This window comes from Phocoena sinus, chromosome 20 (assembly GCF_008692025.1).
Source record: "Phocoena sinus isolate mPhoSin1 chromosome 20, mPhoSin1.pri, whole genome shotgun sequence".
In the NCBI taxonomy this organism is placed as follows: domain Eukaryota; kingdom Metazoa; phylum Chordata; class Mammalia; order Artiodactyla; family Phocoenidae; genus Phocoena; species Phocoena sinus.
In genome coordinates, this window is record NC_045782.1 from 27,211,883 (window position 1) to 27,230,792 (window position 18,910).

The window sequence follows — 18,910 nt, forward strand, 5'->3', positions numbered from 1 at the left end:
GATCTCCTGTTGGTTGAATCCACGGATGAAGAATCCACAGATATGGAACCAGCCAATAGTGAGGGAGGGCTGACTTGCAGAATAACGGTTGCAGCCTTTAATGCAATAGTACCACTTCTATTTTATCTTAGAGAAATAACCCCAAATATGGAAAATACCATAGGCAAAATATAGATACTTATCATAGTGCTATTTTTCTGTGACAAAGTGAAGCCCTAGAGTCTAATTATGGAAGGGTTTAAGTGTAGTTGAGGCTCTGGCGACACAGAACAACTTTGAATGTTTAGCTAGGAAAAGTTTAGGACAATCTTTGTTACATCCTTACTTCTGTTTGACTAACGGTGTAACTTTTATATAAATAATATCTTTCAAATGTTTCTCCAGAGGCTCATCCCCAATACCAGCATTATGGGATTTTACTCCTTCTGGAGCATCCCATGCTAAAGTTTAAGAGAACCTGGTTGCATATTTCTCTTCTCTGGCCCAAATCTCAGCACCCTCCCCCTTCATCTGCAGCACTCTGCCATTTCACAAGGCTACAGATGAAAATGTCTGTCCGTTAATTACCTGCAGGGGCAAAGGGTTAGAGAAGGGAACAGGAAAGAGAGAGTTGTCACATGTACTTCGTTTTTCTGTTACACACACACACACACACACACACACACACACACACAAGAAAACACCTCTCCCGTCCTTTTTCCTCCCTTCCCCTTCCCAAACCTCTAACTGCCTCTTTAAAATGACTGTTGTCGTGTTAACGAAACGGTTAGGTGTTATTTAGGGGGCTCGGTCCTTTATGCCTCAGCGTAGAAAGAATTCAGCGAGAGGCAAACTGATAGATAAGAAGTGATTTATTAGAATAGGACGCTTGCGAGGCTTAACAAGCAGTCAGGCAAGCATTGCGATGCCCCGAGTACTTAGTGGGTTACATTTTTATAATCAGAGGAAGAGAGAGGAGGGGGAGAAGACCTTCTTTGTCTTTCTTGAGTAGATGTCATGCTTTCCTCATCGGTTCCTCCTCCAGATTGGGTTTTTTGTCCCTACATAGTCAGGCCAGGACTGTCATGGCACTTTGGAAAAATTATTTCAGGTCTCAGTACAATGAGGACCTTTCACTTTGATATGTCACCTTTCCATAAATGATTGTTTTTTGTGTGCACAGAGCATGTGCCGGTTGTCATTAACTTGATGACACCACTGGGCAGGATATAGGTCTCATGCCACCATTGTTGTATTGTTCCGGGGCATGTCTCAGGCTTCTGTTGCATTATTTTGTTGCTAATCAAGCTAGCTTTATTTTGTTGTTAAGCAAGCCAATCTGGCTTTGATGTTAAGCCACTTGTTCTGCTTTGAGTCAAGCAAGCCCACATTTTTTCAGGATTTTCCCATTACTTTCTTGAGTGATCATTAATCTTACTGTGGTCTCCCAAAGCTCCCTAAAGTTCCCTATCAACAATCCCCCTAACGGGGTTTCTAAGCTAACTATTTGATTATCCTACTCAATCCCTATCATTAACAACACAGAATTATGCCAATGACAAATTATCGAGAAAAAAACAATAAAAAATTTTATTATCGTATTTAAAAAGATGACGTAAAAGACTAGAGGAAAAAAAAATCCCAAATGCCAACAATGTAGTATCCAATTTTTCCCCCAAATTTCCAAAATGTCCATTATATTCGTAATTTTATAAGAAAAATAATTTTAAGAACAAATCTATGAAAATGGAATCTCACAGTTTCCAGATTAAGCTGGCCAGGTTTAATCTGATTTGGGGCAGATGCAGCAGTTTGAAATGCCAGGTCTTTTGTTGGGGAAGGAAGAGATGGGCGGGGCAGGAAGGACGGTCCTCCTGGTTATTTCTCTGTAGCGTCTCAGTTCTGTCGCACAACCCAAGTCAAATCAATGCATTAAACGCCTCTTCCTTTCTGCTTGTCCCCAAAACGGCAAAAAGAACACGCCGAGCGCCGTTGCAGGGACGCTAGTGGGCCAGTTGGGCAGAGGGTGCGCGAGACGTCGCTAGCCTCTCCACCCGCCCAAGCCCCGCCCAAGCCCCGGCCCCGCCCCGGCCCCGCCCGGCCCCGCCCCGGCCCCGCCCCGGCCCCGCCCCGGCCCCGCCCCGACGCCCAGGCTCCGCCCCCGCCCCGGCTCGGCCTCGCCCAGCCCGCCACCGTCACGTGGTGAGGCGCGGGGTCCAGCCCGTAGCTGATGCTGCCGCGCGGTATTCGTCATGGAGCTGGCGCCGCGGAGTTGTCGTATGCCGCTGCTGTTGCTGCTCCTGGGCCTGAGCACGGGTAGGTTCGGGCAAAAGTGCTTCAGCGGCCGGTGCCTCCTTCTCTTCTTTAGGGATAAGAATCAGTTAGTGGGTTTGTGCTTTTTAAAGCATATTCCTTTTCCCCTGTTTCTGCCTTGCGTAATTATTTTTGCTTTTGAGCCTCACTTTTTTTTTTTTCCTGATTCAAAGTTCTTTTTCTACTTTTTTCTGGCTCTGGGTGGTCTGCTGGCTTGTTTCTTCCCTGCGTGTAGGTAGAAGCAGTTTTGCAAAATGTAAGATTTGGAGAAGCTCCTGATCAATGAGGGTTCCGCATTCTTAAGGCCACCTCCCTTTTCCTGCCGTGATTGGCTGCTAAATGAGATTATAAGGTCTTTTTATTTTGAACTGAAACGCACGGTACCAAGACTCTGAAAAATCCTACCACGAATGGGACGTTTAATTGCGAGTAAGCCTTTCTCCCTCTACCTGATCAGAACAGGCGAGATAATATGTCCCCTCACCGCAGTCCGTTTTGGCAAAAACAAATTCGTGTTTAATGGGATGACTTGCAAATTGATTTTCAGTCTTTTCTTTAAGCAAAATGAGCCCTGGTGTGAATCAAGAACTGAGAATTCGAACTAACCACAAACTTGCCTTGTGATCTTAGGCAAGTTGCTTAACTTGTTTTCCCTTTTGTAAAATGGGGATCATATGACCCTTCGACTTGTGTCTGGGAAATGTTGTCGAATAGGTTGCCCCCCGATTTTTTTATATAAATTTATTTTATTTTATTATTATTTATTTTTGGCTGCGTTGGGTCTTTGTTGCTGCGCGCGGGCTTTCTCTAGTTGCGGCGAGCGGGGGCATTCATTGAATGCCTGGTAAGTGCTAGGTATTGTACAACTATCTTGATTGTTTCAAGGATCTTGCATTTTTTTAGTTGGTCTAACGATTAAGGAAATACCCTTTTTCATATTTGTTGCCGACCTTTCTTTGTTGTTTTGCCTTTTATTTTTGTTGTACAGAAATGTAACAAGTTTCTGTCCTCAACTCTTGATATTTGTTTTATAGTCTCTAGGGTATGCTTTAATCGCTTCCCCATCCAGAGGTCAAAAAGACTTTCAACTCTATTTTCATATTATTTTTCACATCTAAATTTTAAAATTGAAATATCTGAACCACTTGGAATTTATTTTGGTTTAGAGTGTTAAGAAAGAACCTACATCTCTATTTTTTTTCTTCAAAAATCTAACAGTTGCCCCAGAGTAATATAGTAAGTAATCTTGCCCCACTAACTTGTGATGCTTCTTTTTGTTTTTTGGTTTTTTTTTTTGGTTATGCGGGCCTCTCACTGTTGTGGCCTCTCCCGTTGCGGAGCACAGGCTCCGGAGGTGCAGGCTCAGCGGCCATGGCTCACGGGCCTAGCCGTTCCATGGCATGCGGGATCCTCCCAGACCGGGGCATGAACCCATGTCCCCTGCATCGGCAGGCGGACTCTCAACCACTGCGCCACCAGGGAAGCCCGTGATGCTTCTTTAATTGTATATTAAATGAGGAACAAAAATCAACGTGCTGCATTTTGAGATTTTTCTTTTTTCCCCCAAGTGTAAATCTCTCTCTCTCTTTTAAACAGAATTATAAACACGTTTTATGCTTCCTGTTAAAAATCCAAACATTACAGAGGGTGTAGGTGAAAACGTGAAAGCCTCCAGCACCCTGTGCCACTATTAAGTTTGGTATGTTTTTTCATAGCTGAGTTTTTTGAGTTTTTTTTCCTTATCTCCACAATATATTGGAGTAAATAAATTGTCTGAAGTATAAACCAAATCATCACTAGCCTAACCCAGCCGTGTCTCCTGGGCTGGGAATTTAACTGGACATAGACATTCTTCCAGAAAATCCAATTGTGCTTCTGTTTCAGGAGCTGTCATCAGCTGGCCCACAGAAGAGGGCAAGGAAGTATGGGATTATGTGACTGTCCGGAAGGACGCCCACATGTTCTGGTGGCTCTATTATGCCACCAGCCCCAGCAAGAACTTCTCAGAACTGCCCCTGGTCATGTGGCTTCAGGTAAAATTGGTTTCATTGCCTGGCCTGAGGTTGAGGCCAGGTTTCCCCCACTTACCACTTTGCTTGCCCTTAAAGGCTCACAGCTCAGCAGTGAAGAACTGATGTGGTCCAGCAGCCAGCTGGGGCTCTCCTAGGCTTGGGGATTCAGCGTCCTTCTGAGACAGGCAAAGGCGATGGTACAGTCAAGGAAGCCAAATCAGAGAGTGAGAGGTTCTAGTCTTTTACGGGGGTCTTTTTCTATTGAGCCCAGCACAGGCAACAGTAGGAACCCTAACTGGAAGCTCCTGAAGACACATTTGACAATATGCTGACAGAAAGTGTTTCTGGAAGGTTCCAAAGCAAAGACTGAGGTACCCTGACCAGCCCTTCCTCTCCCTCCCCTCCCAGTCCTTTCCTAGACCTGAATTCCTTGCCCCTAGAAAAACTGGTATTTTGAAAGAACTCGGCATTTTGTATATTAGAATTAAGTGTTGGGCCCTATCCTTCTCCCTAAAGAGTGTTTGCATCTTAATCTTGAGCTCTAGTGGAAGGATTGAAGACAGGAAACTGGTTGGAAATTACTTGAGGGCAGGCAGAGGATCCTTCCTTTCATTCCTAAAATGTCTGTACAAAGGTGGCCCACACCCACCTGGAAGACCAAGATCTAGGGAGGGGTTGAGGAATGCGGTCTTGCTTCACCTTCTGGAAACTGTAGGCATGGCCCAGCTGGGGCGCCAGGTTGCTCACCAGTAAATAGGGCGCCCTAGGGCTTCCCTGGTGGCGCAGTGGTTGAGAGTCCGCCTGCCGATGCAGGGGACACGGGTTCGTGCCCCGGTCCGGGAAGATCCCACATGCTGCGGAGCGGCTGGGCCCGTGAGCCATGGCTGCTGAGCCTGCGCGTCCGGAGCCTGTGCTCCGCAGCGGGAGAGGCCACAACAGTGAGAGGCCTGCGTACCGAAAAAAAAAAAAAAAAAAAAATAGGGTGCCCTGATACTCACCCCCATGGGATGTAAATGTCACTTCCTCCAAAAATGTCATTATTCATAAGCAGCCTCCCAGTGCCCCCAGCTTTGCCTTCCAGACCAGTGGATACAGGCTTTCTGATGAGATAAGAAGAGCAGTTTGCATGGAGGGGCCTTTTTCTCTTGGGATTATCGCAAGTGTTTTCTTTGAAGGCTGGGGTGAGGCTCAGCCTGAGAGTGCAGATATGAAAATGTCTCAGAAGAAGAACCCGTCTGTGTGGCCCAGGGAGCTTTTGTGCATCCCGGGCGGCTGGAGATGAAGCTGTGGCAGGGCTGTCAGGGAGAGCCGTGCAGTGGACAAGCCCAGTTCTGCCTTCCTGCCACTTAGAGCCGTGGCAAAACACTTCCCTTCTCTGGGCTTTGGTCTGTGGGATTTCAGCAGTTTTCAAACTTTTTATTAATCACCAGAACTTCTTCCCCTCCCAAGTGAAAGCTTGCAGACCAGCCAAAGCAGAAGAAAGAAGTGCTGGGGCCGAGGTTGGGGCGGAGTGCCAAGTCCCACCCATTCAGCCTCCCCTTTGTCACATGCTGCCCCTCAGGTACTCTCTGGGCTTCCAGGAACACAATTTGAAAACCACTGAATTTCTGAAACTGCAAACCTTCCTTCTGGTTGATTGCAGAGTAGGGCAGTTGTCTTATTTGAATGAGTTGCCAACATTTACAAATCAAGACGTTTCCTTCCTTTTTCCAAAAACCATGAGATGCGATTACTTGGGGCCTGAACTTGCTGTCCCGGAGCGGAGTGGTGGGGCCCCTCCTGCGCACAGGCAGGAGCTTCTGGGGGAGGGGACCCACCTGCCCTCTCTGCTCCGTGTGGTGTACTTCTGGCCGCTCAAGACCGTGCAGTTTGTGACCTTTGGTTTCTGTGAGCTGAGATGCTGTTTGATGGTTATCAACTGGTTCACTGTCCTGCTCTTCATCTCCTCAGAGGCCCAAGGGAAGGGGAAAAGCGTATGATTAAGGAAGAAATAATTAATTCAGGTTAAAAGGAGATCTCTCTTAGCAGCCTACTGAGAATCCATGCACTGACTTCTCTGGACAGGTCTTTGGGAATCAAGGTCACGTCATCTGAGTGGAGTAGCTCTGAGTGATGTAGTGTGCTACTTTAGGTACACTTTCAGGTCATTTAAGCGTTTTAGTTTGTCCTTGGACACACTTGCCATATTTCAGAGTCACTGCATAGTCCCGGGCCATGACAGTACCCCTATCCCAAAGTTCTAGACAAAGAGATTTTGCAGTGGTATGTTATCAAGTAGAACAGAACAGGAGAATGGGATTTCTCCCACAAAGACCATACCTCTAGGATTCCAGCTTCTCTCCTTTCACTTTGGTCCTATCCCAGCCCAGTAAGTCCACTAGGAAAAAGGGGCCCAGCTTTCACTCAAGGACCCTTGCTTTTATTTTATTTTGTTTTTGTTTTTTGCTTTGCTTTTTTTTTAATTGAAGAATAGTTGGTGTACAGTATTATATGTTACAGGTATACAGTATAGTGATTCACAATTTTTAAAGGTTCTACTCCATTTATAGTTCTATAAATATGGGCTATATTCCCCGTGTTGTACAATATATCCTTGTAGTTTATTTTATACGTAGTGGTTTGTATCTCTTAATCCCCTTCCTTTACATTCCCCCCTCCCTTCCCTCTCCCCCCTGGTAACCACTAGTTTGTTCTCTGTATCTGTGAGTCTGCTTCTTTTCTGTTACAGCCACTAGTTTGTTGTATTTTTTAGATTTTCCATATAAGTGACATCATACAGTGTTTGTCTTTCTTTGTCTGACTTATTTCACTTAGCATAATACCCTCAAAGTCCAATCATGTTGCTGCAGTTGGCAAAATTTCATTCTTTTTTATGGCTGAGTAGTATTCCATTGTATATATATACACCGCATCTTCTTTATCCATTCATCTGTTGGTGGGCCCTTAGGTTGCTTCCATATCTTGGCTATTATAAATAATGCTTCTATGAACATTAGGGTGCATGTATTTTTTCAAATTAGTGTTTATGTTTTTTTCAAATATATACTCAGGAGTGGAATCACTGGATCATGTGGTAGTTCTATTTTTAGTTTTTTTTTTTGTTTGTTTTTGTTTTTGCGGTACGCGGCCTCTCACTGCTGTGGCCTCTCCCACCGCGGAGCACAGGCTCCGGACGCGCAGGCTCAGCGGCCATGGCTCACGGGCCCAGCCGCTCCACGCCATGTGGGATCTTCCCGGACCAGGCACGAACCTGCGTCCCCTGCATCGGCAAGCGGACTCTCAACCACTGCGCCACCAGGGAAGCCCCTATTTTTAGTTTTTTGAGAAACCTCGATACTGTTTTCCACAGTGGCTGCACCAATTTACATTCCCACCGACAGTGTTACAAGGATTCCCTTTTCTCCACATCCTCGCCAACATTTGTTATTTGTGGTCTTTTTGATGATAGCCATTCTGACAGGTGTGAGGTGGTATCTCATTATGGTTTTGGTTTGCGTTTCCCTGATGATTAGCAGTGTTGAGCATCTTTTCATGTACATGCTGGCCACCTGCATTTCCTCTTTGGAAAAATGTCTATTGAGTTTTTCTGCCCATTTTTTAATCAGGTTGTTTGTTTTTTTGATGTTGAGTTATATGAGCTGTTCATATATGTTGGATATTAACCCCTTATTGGTCGTATCATTTGCAACTATTTTCTCCCGTTCCATAGGTCTTTTCATTCTGTCGATGGTGAGGACATTGCTTAGAGGGATTTATAGCCTCCCAGTTTTATAATAGTTAGCTTGGTGTCGGTTCAAAACATTCAGTAGTTTCATAAACTCTCTGTTGGGGTCCTTTAGTTACCCCTGAGCCCTGACTCTATGTTGTCTTTTTTTTTCCTTTAGATTTCCCTGTACAGATTGCCCTGGTTTCTGTTTTGCCTGAGCTGTTTCCTTCCATCATTGTGTATCTCCCTTTCCTAACCATCTTGCACAGGGAGACAGCATCCTTTTATTCAAGGCCCTCGGCCTATCCTGTTGGCTCAGCTGACCCCTGAGGTTTTGTCCAGAAAAGCACTGACCGTCCTTACCCCTGACCATCTCCTGAAGGACCTCCTCCCCTCTCTTAGCCCTTAGGAGCCATAGAACCTCTGCCTCCCATTGTCTGGGCCCCCAGCACTGAGCTTCTGTTCAGAATCCTGCCTCGCCCCTGGCCTTGGATGCCCACAGTGTTGAGTGCTTCCTGCCCAGGGACTTCCGCATTTACTATGTTATATCCTGGGTATCATCTTGATCAAACTGCCCCTCAGTCTGGGTCCCTTGTAAATCCTCAGGGACACTGAGGAGAGGGTGGTGGAGGGTCACAAGGCCCCGGGTCCAGTCCTGGTGGAGCCCCTAATTGCCACGTTCCCTCTCTGGGCCATACTGCTCATCTTTGAAGGGAGAGGTTTGGACGAGATGTTTTGAGGTCAGCAAACCCCACGTGAGGCCAAGGCTCAAGCTCAGAGAATCAGAGGTAGGAACGTTCCCTCTGGGGGCTCTTAGCCCGGTTGCTTCCTTTTTTTAGAAAGACTTGAGCAGTTACCAGGGGGCTCAGTTAGTGCAGACACTGGATCAGTTTTGTCCTGTGTGTAAGGTTGACCCAGCCATCACTGACTCATAAATTGTTTATAGTGAATGGGGTCATTGTTGTAGTGACAAAGGTTTGACTAACATTTTCTCTGACTTTATTTTTGTTTGTTTGTTTCTTTTGCTTTCACAGGGTGGTCCAGGTGGTTCCAGCACTGGATTTGGGAACTTTGAGGAAATCGGGCCCCTTGACAGAGACCTCAAACCACGAAGAACTACTTGGGTACAGTGAGGAAGGCCTCGAACTCAAACTGCCGTGTGGCCTCCCCCAGGCTGAGTCCCACCCAGCCCTACCCCATTCTGGGTGGCGTCACAAGTTGAGCGATCCCACTGCACCCCCCTCCCTCTTCCTCTGTGTCCAGGGGGACCTTGCGTACTTGTCCACAGGCTTCCTCTTTGGCCAGCCTCTTCCATTTCTTGGGACAGCTTATCCCACACTGGACACCTTCCCAACTCGGTGACCTTTCTCTCCACTTGCCTGCAGAAACCTCTGTCTACTCTAGCAGACCCCCTGGACCTTGTCATTACCCACATATTGGCCATCCCTGCAATCTGAGACACCAGGGTCCCACCTTCTGGCCACAACCTGCAATCCTTTCCCCTCCTACTCTCCTACTTCCATTCTTGTCTTCCTCAGGACTTCAAATCCCTTGTCCTCTGCCCTTTTGATGTCTCTCTAGTTCTCTGTCTCACCCCGCCCCCTCATTCTTCGCTTCACTTCGTTACCTAACCCCCACCCCTGGTTCCCTCATTCTTCTCCCTCCGCATCCTTGCCACGCCCAGCCTGGGGTCAGTCCCCCTGTCCACCTGCTCAGCCCTTTCCTCCAGGCTGCCAAACACTGGTGGGTAAAACCACACCAGTGGGCAGGGTGGGGCTGTTGCTCCCAGCTGGTGGCCACCCTCTGCTCTGTGCTTCTCCTCTGCTCCTCTCCCATCTGTTGATGGACACTAAGGTTGTTTTCACCTTTTGGCTGTTGTGAGTAACGCAGGGAACATTAGCGTACAAATATTTGTTTGGGCCCCTATTTTCAATTTGGCAGGGCGGTGGGGAATTGCTGGGTCCTATGGTAGCTCTATGTTTAATACCCAAGTGTTGTTAATATTCTTCATCCACCCCTTTTCCATCGCCTCTCACGGGTGCTTTCAAAATGCCCCCCCCCAACCCCAATCCACTTCCCACATGGTGCTTGGGTGAAACCCTCCAATGCCAGTCACTCCTTAGTTTACTGTCTTTCAGTTCCCCAAAGATCGGATCCAGATTCCTGGGCGTAAACTGGCTTCTGCTAGCCACACCTCCCAGCTTCTCTCCACGTGCACTCTCCTTGAGGCCTCTGCGTGGGCCATTCCTGGGCTTGCACTTCATTCCTTTGGTCACCCGGTCACACCTAGCTCACCATACTCACCTCTAAGACTCAGTGCGGGAGCACCTCCACCTGAAGATCCCCTCTGAGCCCTTTGATTTTCTTGTCTGTCTCCATACTGGTCTTCTTTAAGCACATTTTACTTACTCTTGCCTCAGGGCCTTTGCACATGCTGTTCCCTCAGCCTAGAACATTCACATACTCACTTCCAGTAGCAGAGTACCCCACTGGCTTGTCCCCAAGCCTCCCACGACTAATAGGGTAATGTGACTGGGGCAGAGAGCCTGAACAAGAAGTGAGGAGATGCTGGCCTTGGTCCTGATGCTGCCATTACCTATCTAACTTTGTGACCTTGGACAAGTCCTGGGCCTTTCTGGGCTTTAATGTCCTGATCAGTAAAGGACATGGCTGTAGTGTGCCATCACTAGGGATCCTTCAGGATGTAAAAATTCTATAACTCTAAACCTCTTTGGGAAAGGTGTTAGAATAAATTCTGTTCTTGTAGTGTTCAGCAAAGCCAGGCCAATGTGGAAACTGGATTCATCTTGAAGAAAACAGACGTGTGGTATTCCGACCTCTCACTGCATCGAGCTGTTGCTCAGACTGACACTGCATGGTTCTACCTGCACGAATGAATTACATTCAGGACATTTGTAGTGTCTGAAAGTAACAGCCTAGATGCTTCGATCCCTGTGTATATGTTAACTTTTCCTTCTTGCCTCTCCTTTTCTTTGCCTTTCTTTGCTATACTAGTCTGTGTTCCTGTTCCAATATTTTTTTTTTTTTTTTTTTTTGCGGTACGCAGGCCTCTCACTGTTGTGGCCTCTCCCGTTGCGGAGCACAGGCTCTGGACGCACAGGCTCAGCGGCCATGGCTCACGGGCCCAGCTGCTCCACGGCATGTGGGATCTTTCCGGACCGGGGCACGAACCCATGTCCCCTGCGTCGGCAGGCGGACTCTCAACCACTGCACCACGAGGGGAAGCCCCCCAATTTTTTTTTTTAATCCATTTTAGTAACATCATAACCACACTGATATCCTCACATGTGTGGTTTTTGTTGAGCTCATATAAGGTGATCAAAAGATAGTTGGTGACTGGCTGGCTGATTGCAACATTTTGTTATTATTATTTTTTTGGGTACGCGGGCCTCTCACTGTTGTGGCCTCTCCCGTTGCAGAGCACAGGCTCCTGACGCGCAGGCTCAGCGGCCATGGCTCACGGGCCCAGCAGCTCCGCGGCATGTGGGATCTTCCCGGACCGGGACACGAACCCGTGTCCCCTGCATTGGCAGGCGGACTCTCAACCACTGCGTCACCAGGGGAGCCCCTGATTGCAACATTTGACTTTCCTCTGTGGCTTGTAGCTCCAGTCGGCCAGTCTCCTGTTTGTGGATAACCCAGTGGGCACTGGGTTCAGTTATGTGAACAAGAGTGACGCGTACACCAAAGACCTGGCCATGGTGGCATCAGACATGATGGTTCTCCTGAAGACTTTCTTTGAACGCCACAAAGAATTCCAGGTAAGCAAGCTCAGATGGGGGCTGACAGTTGCAGCACTGCATCTATCAGACGCAAACTTCCCCGAGAGTTACATGCCTAGCTGATTCCAGAGAAAACCTTTTTGCACCCAGGATCAGATTGTGGGCTTCTGTTTCAGTCATCACTAAAGGTGGTTTTAGCTTGAAAAAAATGACCCTGCAGCCAGTATTCTAATTAAACCTAATAATCAGATATGGGAGGAAAGATCAGCAAAAGCAGATTTGTTTTGTCTGGCCATTACATGCAATAGAAATTTGAAATTGATTCGTGTGAATTAAAAGACATTCAGGATATTTAATTCTTTGTAAATTCCTTTTCTTCCTAGACGATTCCATTCTACATTTTCTCAGAGTCCTATGGAGGAAAAATGGCTGCTGGCATTGCTCTAGAACTTTATAAGGTAACAAGGAAGATGACTTTGTTTTGATGTTGGACAGAAACTGATTATCTTTCTTGTTATAGTCACCTGATAATTGAATATTCTTTGAATAGGACCTTGTACATACAGAGTAAGTCTGTAATAATAACCATGAAAAGTTTCAAAAAGAACAATGAAGTTTGCCCCACCAGATATCGAACAGGCTATACAGCTAAGCGAGTAAAGCAATTTGGGGCTGGCATAGCAACAGAGAAATGCAGATACATTCATCAGGCTAAAGAATCTAGAAACATATTTTATATATACTTATGTATACGCATATATGTATCTGTGTATGTTTATAACATACATATGTATCATACTTACATATGAACATATATAAATGATAAGGTGGTATTTCAAATCATTGAGGAAAACAGAATGTTCAATAAATGATATGGAGACAAGTGGCTATCACTTTGGAAAATAGTAAAGTTAGATTCTTGCCTTACATGAAACATCAGTTCTTTTTTTTTTAAATTTAATTTATTTATTTTATTTTTGGCTGCATTGGGTCTTTATTGCTGTCCACAGGCTTTCTCTAGCTGTGGCGAGCAGGGGCTACTCTTTGTTGCACTGAGTGGGCTTCTCATTGCAGTGGCTTCTCTTGTTGCAGAGCACAGGCTCTAGGCGAGCGGGTTTCAGTAGTTGTGGCTCGCGGGCTCTAGAGCACAGGCTCAGTAGTTGTGGTGCACGGACTTAGTTGCTCCGCGGCATGTGGGTTCTTCCCAGACCAGGGCTTGAACCCGTGTCCCCTGCATTGGCAGGTGGATTCTTAACCACTGTGCCACCAGGGAAGCCCCAAAACATCAGTTCTTGATAGATTAAAAATCTAAACATAAAAATCAAAACTGTAAGAGAACCTGAAAATATAGGAGAAAAGTTTTATAATCTTGGGTACAAAAAACTTGCTTTTCCTTCATAAGATGAAACACCCAAAAGCAAAAAGAGTAAGTTTGACGTATTTAGACCACATAGAAATTCAAAAGTAATTAGAGTTTCATAAACAATTTTAAAAGATATATACACACAAATAAATATATAGTAGAAGTAGTATTCACATCAATAAGTCCATTAAAAAAGATAATATTCTAGGGGGCTTCCCTGGTGGCGCAGTGGTTGAGAGTCCACCTGCCCATACAGGGGACGTGGGTTCGTGCCTCAGTCCGGGAAGATCCCACATGCTGCAGAGCGGCTAGGCCCGTGAGCCATGGCCGCTGAGCCTGCACGTCCGGAGCCTGTGCTCTGCAACGGGAGAGGCCACAACAGTGAGAGGCCCGCGTACCGTGCCAAAAAAAAAAAAAAAAAAAAAAAAGATAATATTCTAATAGGATATTGGCCAGAAAATATGGGCAAACAATTTATAGAAGAAATGCAAACTGCCTATGGACATGTGAACAATGTTCAACTTTTAGTAGTAAGTCAAATCTGTGAGATTTGCAAATATTTTTTAAAATTGGTGGGAGGTCTCTGGGGGTCCAGTGATTAGCACTCCACGCCTCCACTGCAGGGGGCACGGGTTCGATTCCTGGTCGGGGAACTAAGATCCCGCATGCCACGTGGCATGGCCAAAAAAACAAAATAAAGTAAAAATTTGGTAACCCCCAGTTTTGGTAAGCAGTCAGGCAAATAAGTGCTCTTGTGCACGTTTGATGGGAATGAAAATTGGTAAATCATTGTAAAAGGGCACTTTGGCAGTATCTATAAACTTTTAAAATGTATGTGCCCTTCGACCCAATAATTGCACTTCCAGGAATCTGTCCTGTGGGAATACTTATACATGTGTGTGTGTCAGAGGATGTTAAGTTCATCGTTGCTTATAATGTCCATAAACGGAAAACAAGATCAGTGGCTGTGTGTAGAGGATTACTTGACTGAAATACGTGGATCCTTCCGTGATGGACACTTTGAAGCCATCAGAAAGAATGGGTAGATCTGTGCATATGTATACATGTATGTATGTATATATGCTTCTGAAAACAAAGAAAGGAGTTAGAAGGATATATACCATGTTAACTGGTTAGTGAGCGTGAGGGTGCAGGTGGGGCAGAGGTAGAAGTTTTTCCACATTTTCTCCTGTCTCCTTCTGTGATTAAACTTTTTACAGTGAGCTTGTATGAGCTTTTTAAAATTGAAGTATAGTTGATGTACAATATTATATAAGTTACACATATACAATATAGTGATTCACAATTTATAAAGATTATACTCTATTTATAGTAAAATATTGGCTATATTCCTCGTGTTATACAGTATGAGCTTTTTTTTAAGATTTATTAATTCTTTTTAAAAATGAACCTTTTATAAGAAGCAGTATAGGTGCATAACAGAAAATTAGAAAATACAGCAAGCACAAATTTTAAAAATTAAAAAGAGATCACCATTGTTAACACCTCAGTGTATAGCCTTTAAATCTTTTTCTGCGCTTTTAGAAATAAGTAAATTTTTTAACCAATAGGAGATAGTAGTATACGTAATGTCTGTAGCCTGCTTCCTTCCGTCACTAGTCCTCCCTTTCCTACTTCAGTAAATTTTCATCTCAAATATTCAGGCTTTAGTAATCCCAACACATCCTTTGTGGTCAGTTTGTTTAAGCCAGGACTCAGTCCAGATCCGTGAATTACATGTGGCTGGGATGTCCCTAAAGTCCATTTTCATCTAACACAGTTCCTTTTTTATGACCCCCATTTGATAAAGAAACCAGACTAACAGAATATCCCATTTTCTGGAATTGTGTGGTAGCATCTTCATGGTGTAATTTAGTTTATTCCTCTCTTCATGGTGTTTCCTACAAAACTGGAGGTCGTAGTTAAAGGCCTGATGCATTCAAGGTAAAAGTTTTGGAGAGAATATATTATAATAGATCAGATTTCAGGAAACGATGGCCTATAGGTCAAATTCAGTCCACCACCTGCTTTTTTTTTTTTTTTTTTTCTTTTTTTTTTTTCCACCTGCTTTTTATACGACCCATGAGCCAAGAATGGATTTTACATTATCAAGTGACAGTGGTGGGGTGGGGTGGATTAAAAGAATAATAATATTTCATGACACATGAAAATTGTGTGAAAATCAAATTTCAAGGTCCACAAATAAAGCTGGGTTTTTTTTTTTTTGTTTTGTTTTTTAATTATTTATTTATTTATTTATTTTGGGCTGTGTTGGGTCTTCGTTTCTGTGCGAGGGCTTTCTCTAGTTGCGGAGAGCGGGGGCCACTCTTCATCGCGGTGCGCGGGCCTCTCACTATCGTGGCCTCTCTTGTTGCGGAGCACAGGCTCCAGACGCGCAGGCTCAGTAGTTGTGGCGCACGGGCTCAGTTGCTCCGTGGCATGTGGGATCTTCCCAGACCAGGGCTCGAACCTGTGTCCCCTGCATTAGCAGGCAGACTCTCAACCACTGCGCCACCAGGGAAGCCCCAAGCTGGGTTTTTTTGTAATTTTTATTTTATTTTTTTTAACATCTTTAGTGGAGTATAATTGCTTTACATTGCTTACAGAATGGTGTGTTAGTTTCTGCTTTATAACAAAGTGAATCAGTTATACATATACATATGTCGACATATCTCTTCCCTCTTGCATCTCCCTCCCTCCCACCCTCCCTATCCCACCTCTCTAGGTGGTCAAAAAGCACCAAGCTGATCTCCCTGTGCTTTGTGGCTGCTTCCCACTAGCTATCTATTTTACATTTGGGAGTGTATATATGTCCATGCCACTCTCTCACTTTGTCCCAGCTTACCCTTCTCTATCCCCATATTCTCAAGTCCATGCTCTACTAGGTCTGTGTTTTTATTCCCGTCTTGCCCCTAGGTTCTTCAGAACTTTTTTTTTTTTTTAATGTTCCATATATGTGTGTTAGAATATGGTATTTGCTTTTCTCTTTCTGACTTACTTCAATCTGTATGACAGACTCTAGGTCCATCCACCTCACTACAAATAACTCAATTTCGTTTCTTTTTATGGCTGAGTAATATTCCATTGTATATATGTGCCACGTCTTCTTTATCCATTCCTCTGTTGATGGACACTTAGGTTGTTTCCATCTCCGGGCTATTGTAAATAGAGCTGCAATGAACATTTTGGTACATGACTGTTTTTGAATTATGGTTCTCTCAGGGTATATGCCCAGTAGTGGGATTGCTGGGTCGTATGGTAGTGCTATTTTTAGTTTTTTAAGGAACCTCCATACTGTTCTCCATAGTGGTGGTATCAATTTAAATTCCCACCAACAGTGCAAGAGGGTTCCCTTTTCTCCCCACCCTCTCCAGTATTTATTGTTTGTACATTTTTTGATGATGGCCATTTTGACTGGTGTGAGATGATATCTCATTGTAGTTTTGATTTGCATTTCTCTAATGATTAATGATGTTGAGCATTCTTTCATGTGTTTCTTGGCAATCTATATATCTTCTTTGGAGAAATGTCTATTTAGGTATTCTGCCCATTTTTGGATTGGGTTGTTAGTTTTTCTGATATTGAGCTGAATGACCTGCTTGTAAATTTTGGAGATTAATCCTTTGTCAGTTGCTTCATTTGCAAATATCTTCTCCCATTCTGAGGGTTCTCTTTTTGCCTTGTTTATGGTTTCCTTTGCTGTGCAAAAGCTTTTAAGTTTCATTAGGTCCCATTTGTTTATTTTTGTTTTTTTTCCCATTTCTCTAGGAGGTGCATCAAAAAGGATCTTGCTGTGATTTATGTCATGTAGTGTTCTGCCTATGTTTTCCTCTAAGAGTTTGATAGTGTCTGGCGCTACATTTAGGTCTTTAATCCATTTTGAGCTTATTTTTGTGTATGGTGTTAGGGAGTGTTCTAATTTCATTCTTTTACATGTAGCTGTCTAGTTTTCCAAGCACCACTTATTGAAGAGGCTGTCTTTGCTCCACTGTATATTCTTGCCTCCTTTATCAAAGATAAGGTGACCATATGTGCGTGGGTTTATCTCTGGGCTTTCTGTCCTGTTCCATTGATATATATTTATGTTTTTATGCCAGTACCGTACTGTCTTGATTACTGTAGCTTTGTAGTGTAGCCTGAAGTCCGGGAGCCTGATTCCTCCAGCTGTGTTTTTTGTTCTCAAGATTGCTTTGGCTACTTGGGGTCTTTTGTGTTTCCATACAACTTGTGAAATTTTTTGTTCTAGTTCTGTGAAAAATACCAGTGGTAGTTTGATAGGGATTGCATTGAGTCTGTAGATTGCTTTGGGTAGTACAATCATTTTCACAATGTTGATTCTTCCAATCCAAGAACATGTATCTCTCGATCTATTTGTATCATCCTTAATTTCTTTCATCAGTGTCTTATAATTTTCTGCATACAGGTCTTTTGTCTCCTTAGGTAGGTTTACTCCTAGATATTTTATTCTTTTTGTTGTGGTAGTAAATGGGAGTCTTTTCTTAATTTCACTTTCAGATTTTTCATCATTAGTGTATAGGAATGCAAGAGATTTCTGTGCATTAATTTTGTATCCTGCTACTTTACCAGATTCATCGATTACCTCTCATAGTTTTCTGGTAGCATCTTTAGGATTCTCTGTGTACACGTCTCTACGTATCATGTCATCTGCAAACAGTGACAGCTTTACTTCTTTTCCGATTTGGATACCTTCTATTTCGTTTTCTTCTCTGATTGCTGAGGCTAAAACTTCCAAAACTATGTTGAATAAGAGTGGTGAGAGTGGGCAACCTTGTCTTGTTCCTGACCTTAGTGGAAATGGTTTCAGTTTATTACCATTGAGGATGATGTTGGCTGTGGGTTTGTCATAGACGGCCTTTATTATGTTGAAGAAATTTCACTCTATGCCTACTTTCTGGAGGGTTTTTATCATAAATCAGTGTTGAATTTTGTCAAAAGCTTTCTCTGCATCAATTGAGAGGATCATATGGTTTTTCTCCTTCAGTTTGTTAATGTGGTGTATCACATTGATTGATTTGCATATATTGAAAAATCCTTGCATTCCTGGAATAAACCCCATTTGATCATGGTGTATGATCCTTTTAATGTGCTGTTGCATTCTGTTTGCTAGTGTTTTGTTGAGGATGTTTGCATCTATGTTCATCAGTGATATTGGCCTGTAGTTTTCTTTCTTTCTGACATCTTTGTCTGGCATTGGTATCAGGGTGATGGTGGCCTCGTAAAATGAGTTTGGGAGTGTTCCTCCCTCTGCTATATTTTGGAAGAGTTTGAGAAGGATAGGTGTTAGCTCTTCTCTAAGCGTTTGATAGAATTCGCCTGTGAAGCCATCTGGTCCTGGGCTTTTGTTTGTTGGAAGATTTTTAATCACAGTTTCAATTTCATTGCTTGTGATTGGTCTGTTCATATTTTCTATTTCTTCCTGGTTCAGTCTTGGCAGGTTGTGCATTTCTAAGAATTTGTCCATTTCTTCCAGGTTGTCTGTTTTATTGGCATAGAGTTGCTTGTAGTAATCTCTCATGATCCTTTGTATTTCTGCAGTGTCAGTTTTTACTTCTTTTTCATTTCTAATTCTATTGATTTGAGTCTTCTCCCTTTTTTTCTTGATGAGTCTGGCTAATGGTTTATCAATTTTGTGTATCTTCTCAAAGAACCAGCTTTTAGTTTTATTGGTCTTTGCTATCGTTTCCTTCATTTCTTTTTCATTTATTCCTGATCTGATCTTTATGATTTCTTGCCTACTGCTAACTTTAGGGTTCTTTTGTTCTGCTTTCTCTAA

The 18,910-nt window shown here is 43.9% G+C and overlaps 1 protein-coding gene across 4 annotated transcripts in view; it reads left to right on the forward strand.

Moving 5' to 3' along the window:
* Positions 1 to 2,166: 2,166 nt before the first annotated feature.
* The window catches only part of SCPEP1 (serine carboxypeptidase 1), a 48,687-nt gene continuing 31,943 nt past the window's right edge, over positions 2,167 to 18,910 (forward strand). For 3 of the 4 annotated variants that reach the window (XM_032615904.1, XM_032615903.1, XM_032615905.1), the window contains exons 1-5: positions 2,167 to 2,295; positions 4,177 to 4,325; positions 9,045 to 9,134; positions 11,637 to 11,792; positions 12,137 to 12,211. In XM_032615904.1, coding sequence (XP_032471795.1) covers positions 2,232 to 2,295; positions 4,177 to 4,325; positions 9,045 to 9,134; positions 11,637 to 11,792; positions 12,137 to 12,211 — 534 coding nt within the window. In that variant the 5' untranslated portion in view covers positions 2,167 to 2,231. The remainder of the gene's footprint in view (positions 2,296 to 4,176; positions 4,326 to 9,044; positions 9,135 to 11,636; positions 11,793 to 12,136; positions 12,212 to 18,910) is intronic. The other variant, XM_032615906.1, reaches the window with a different exon arrangement.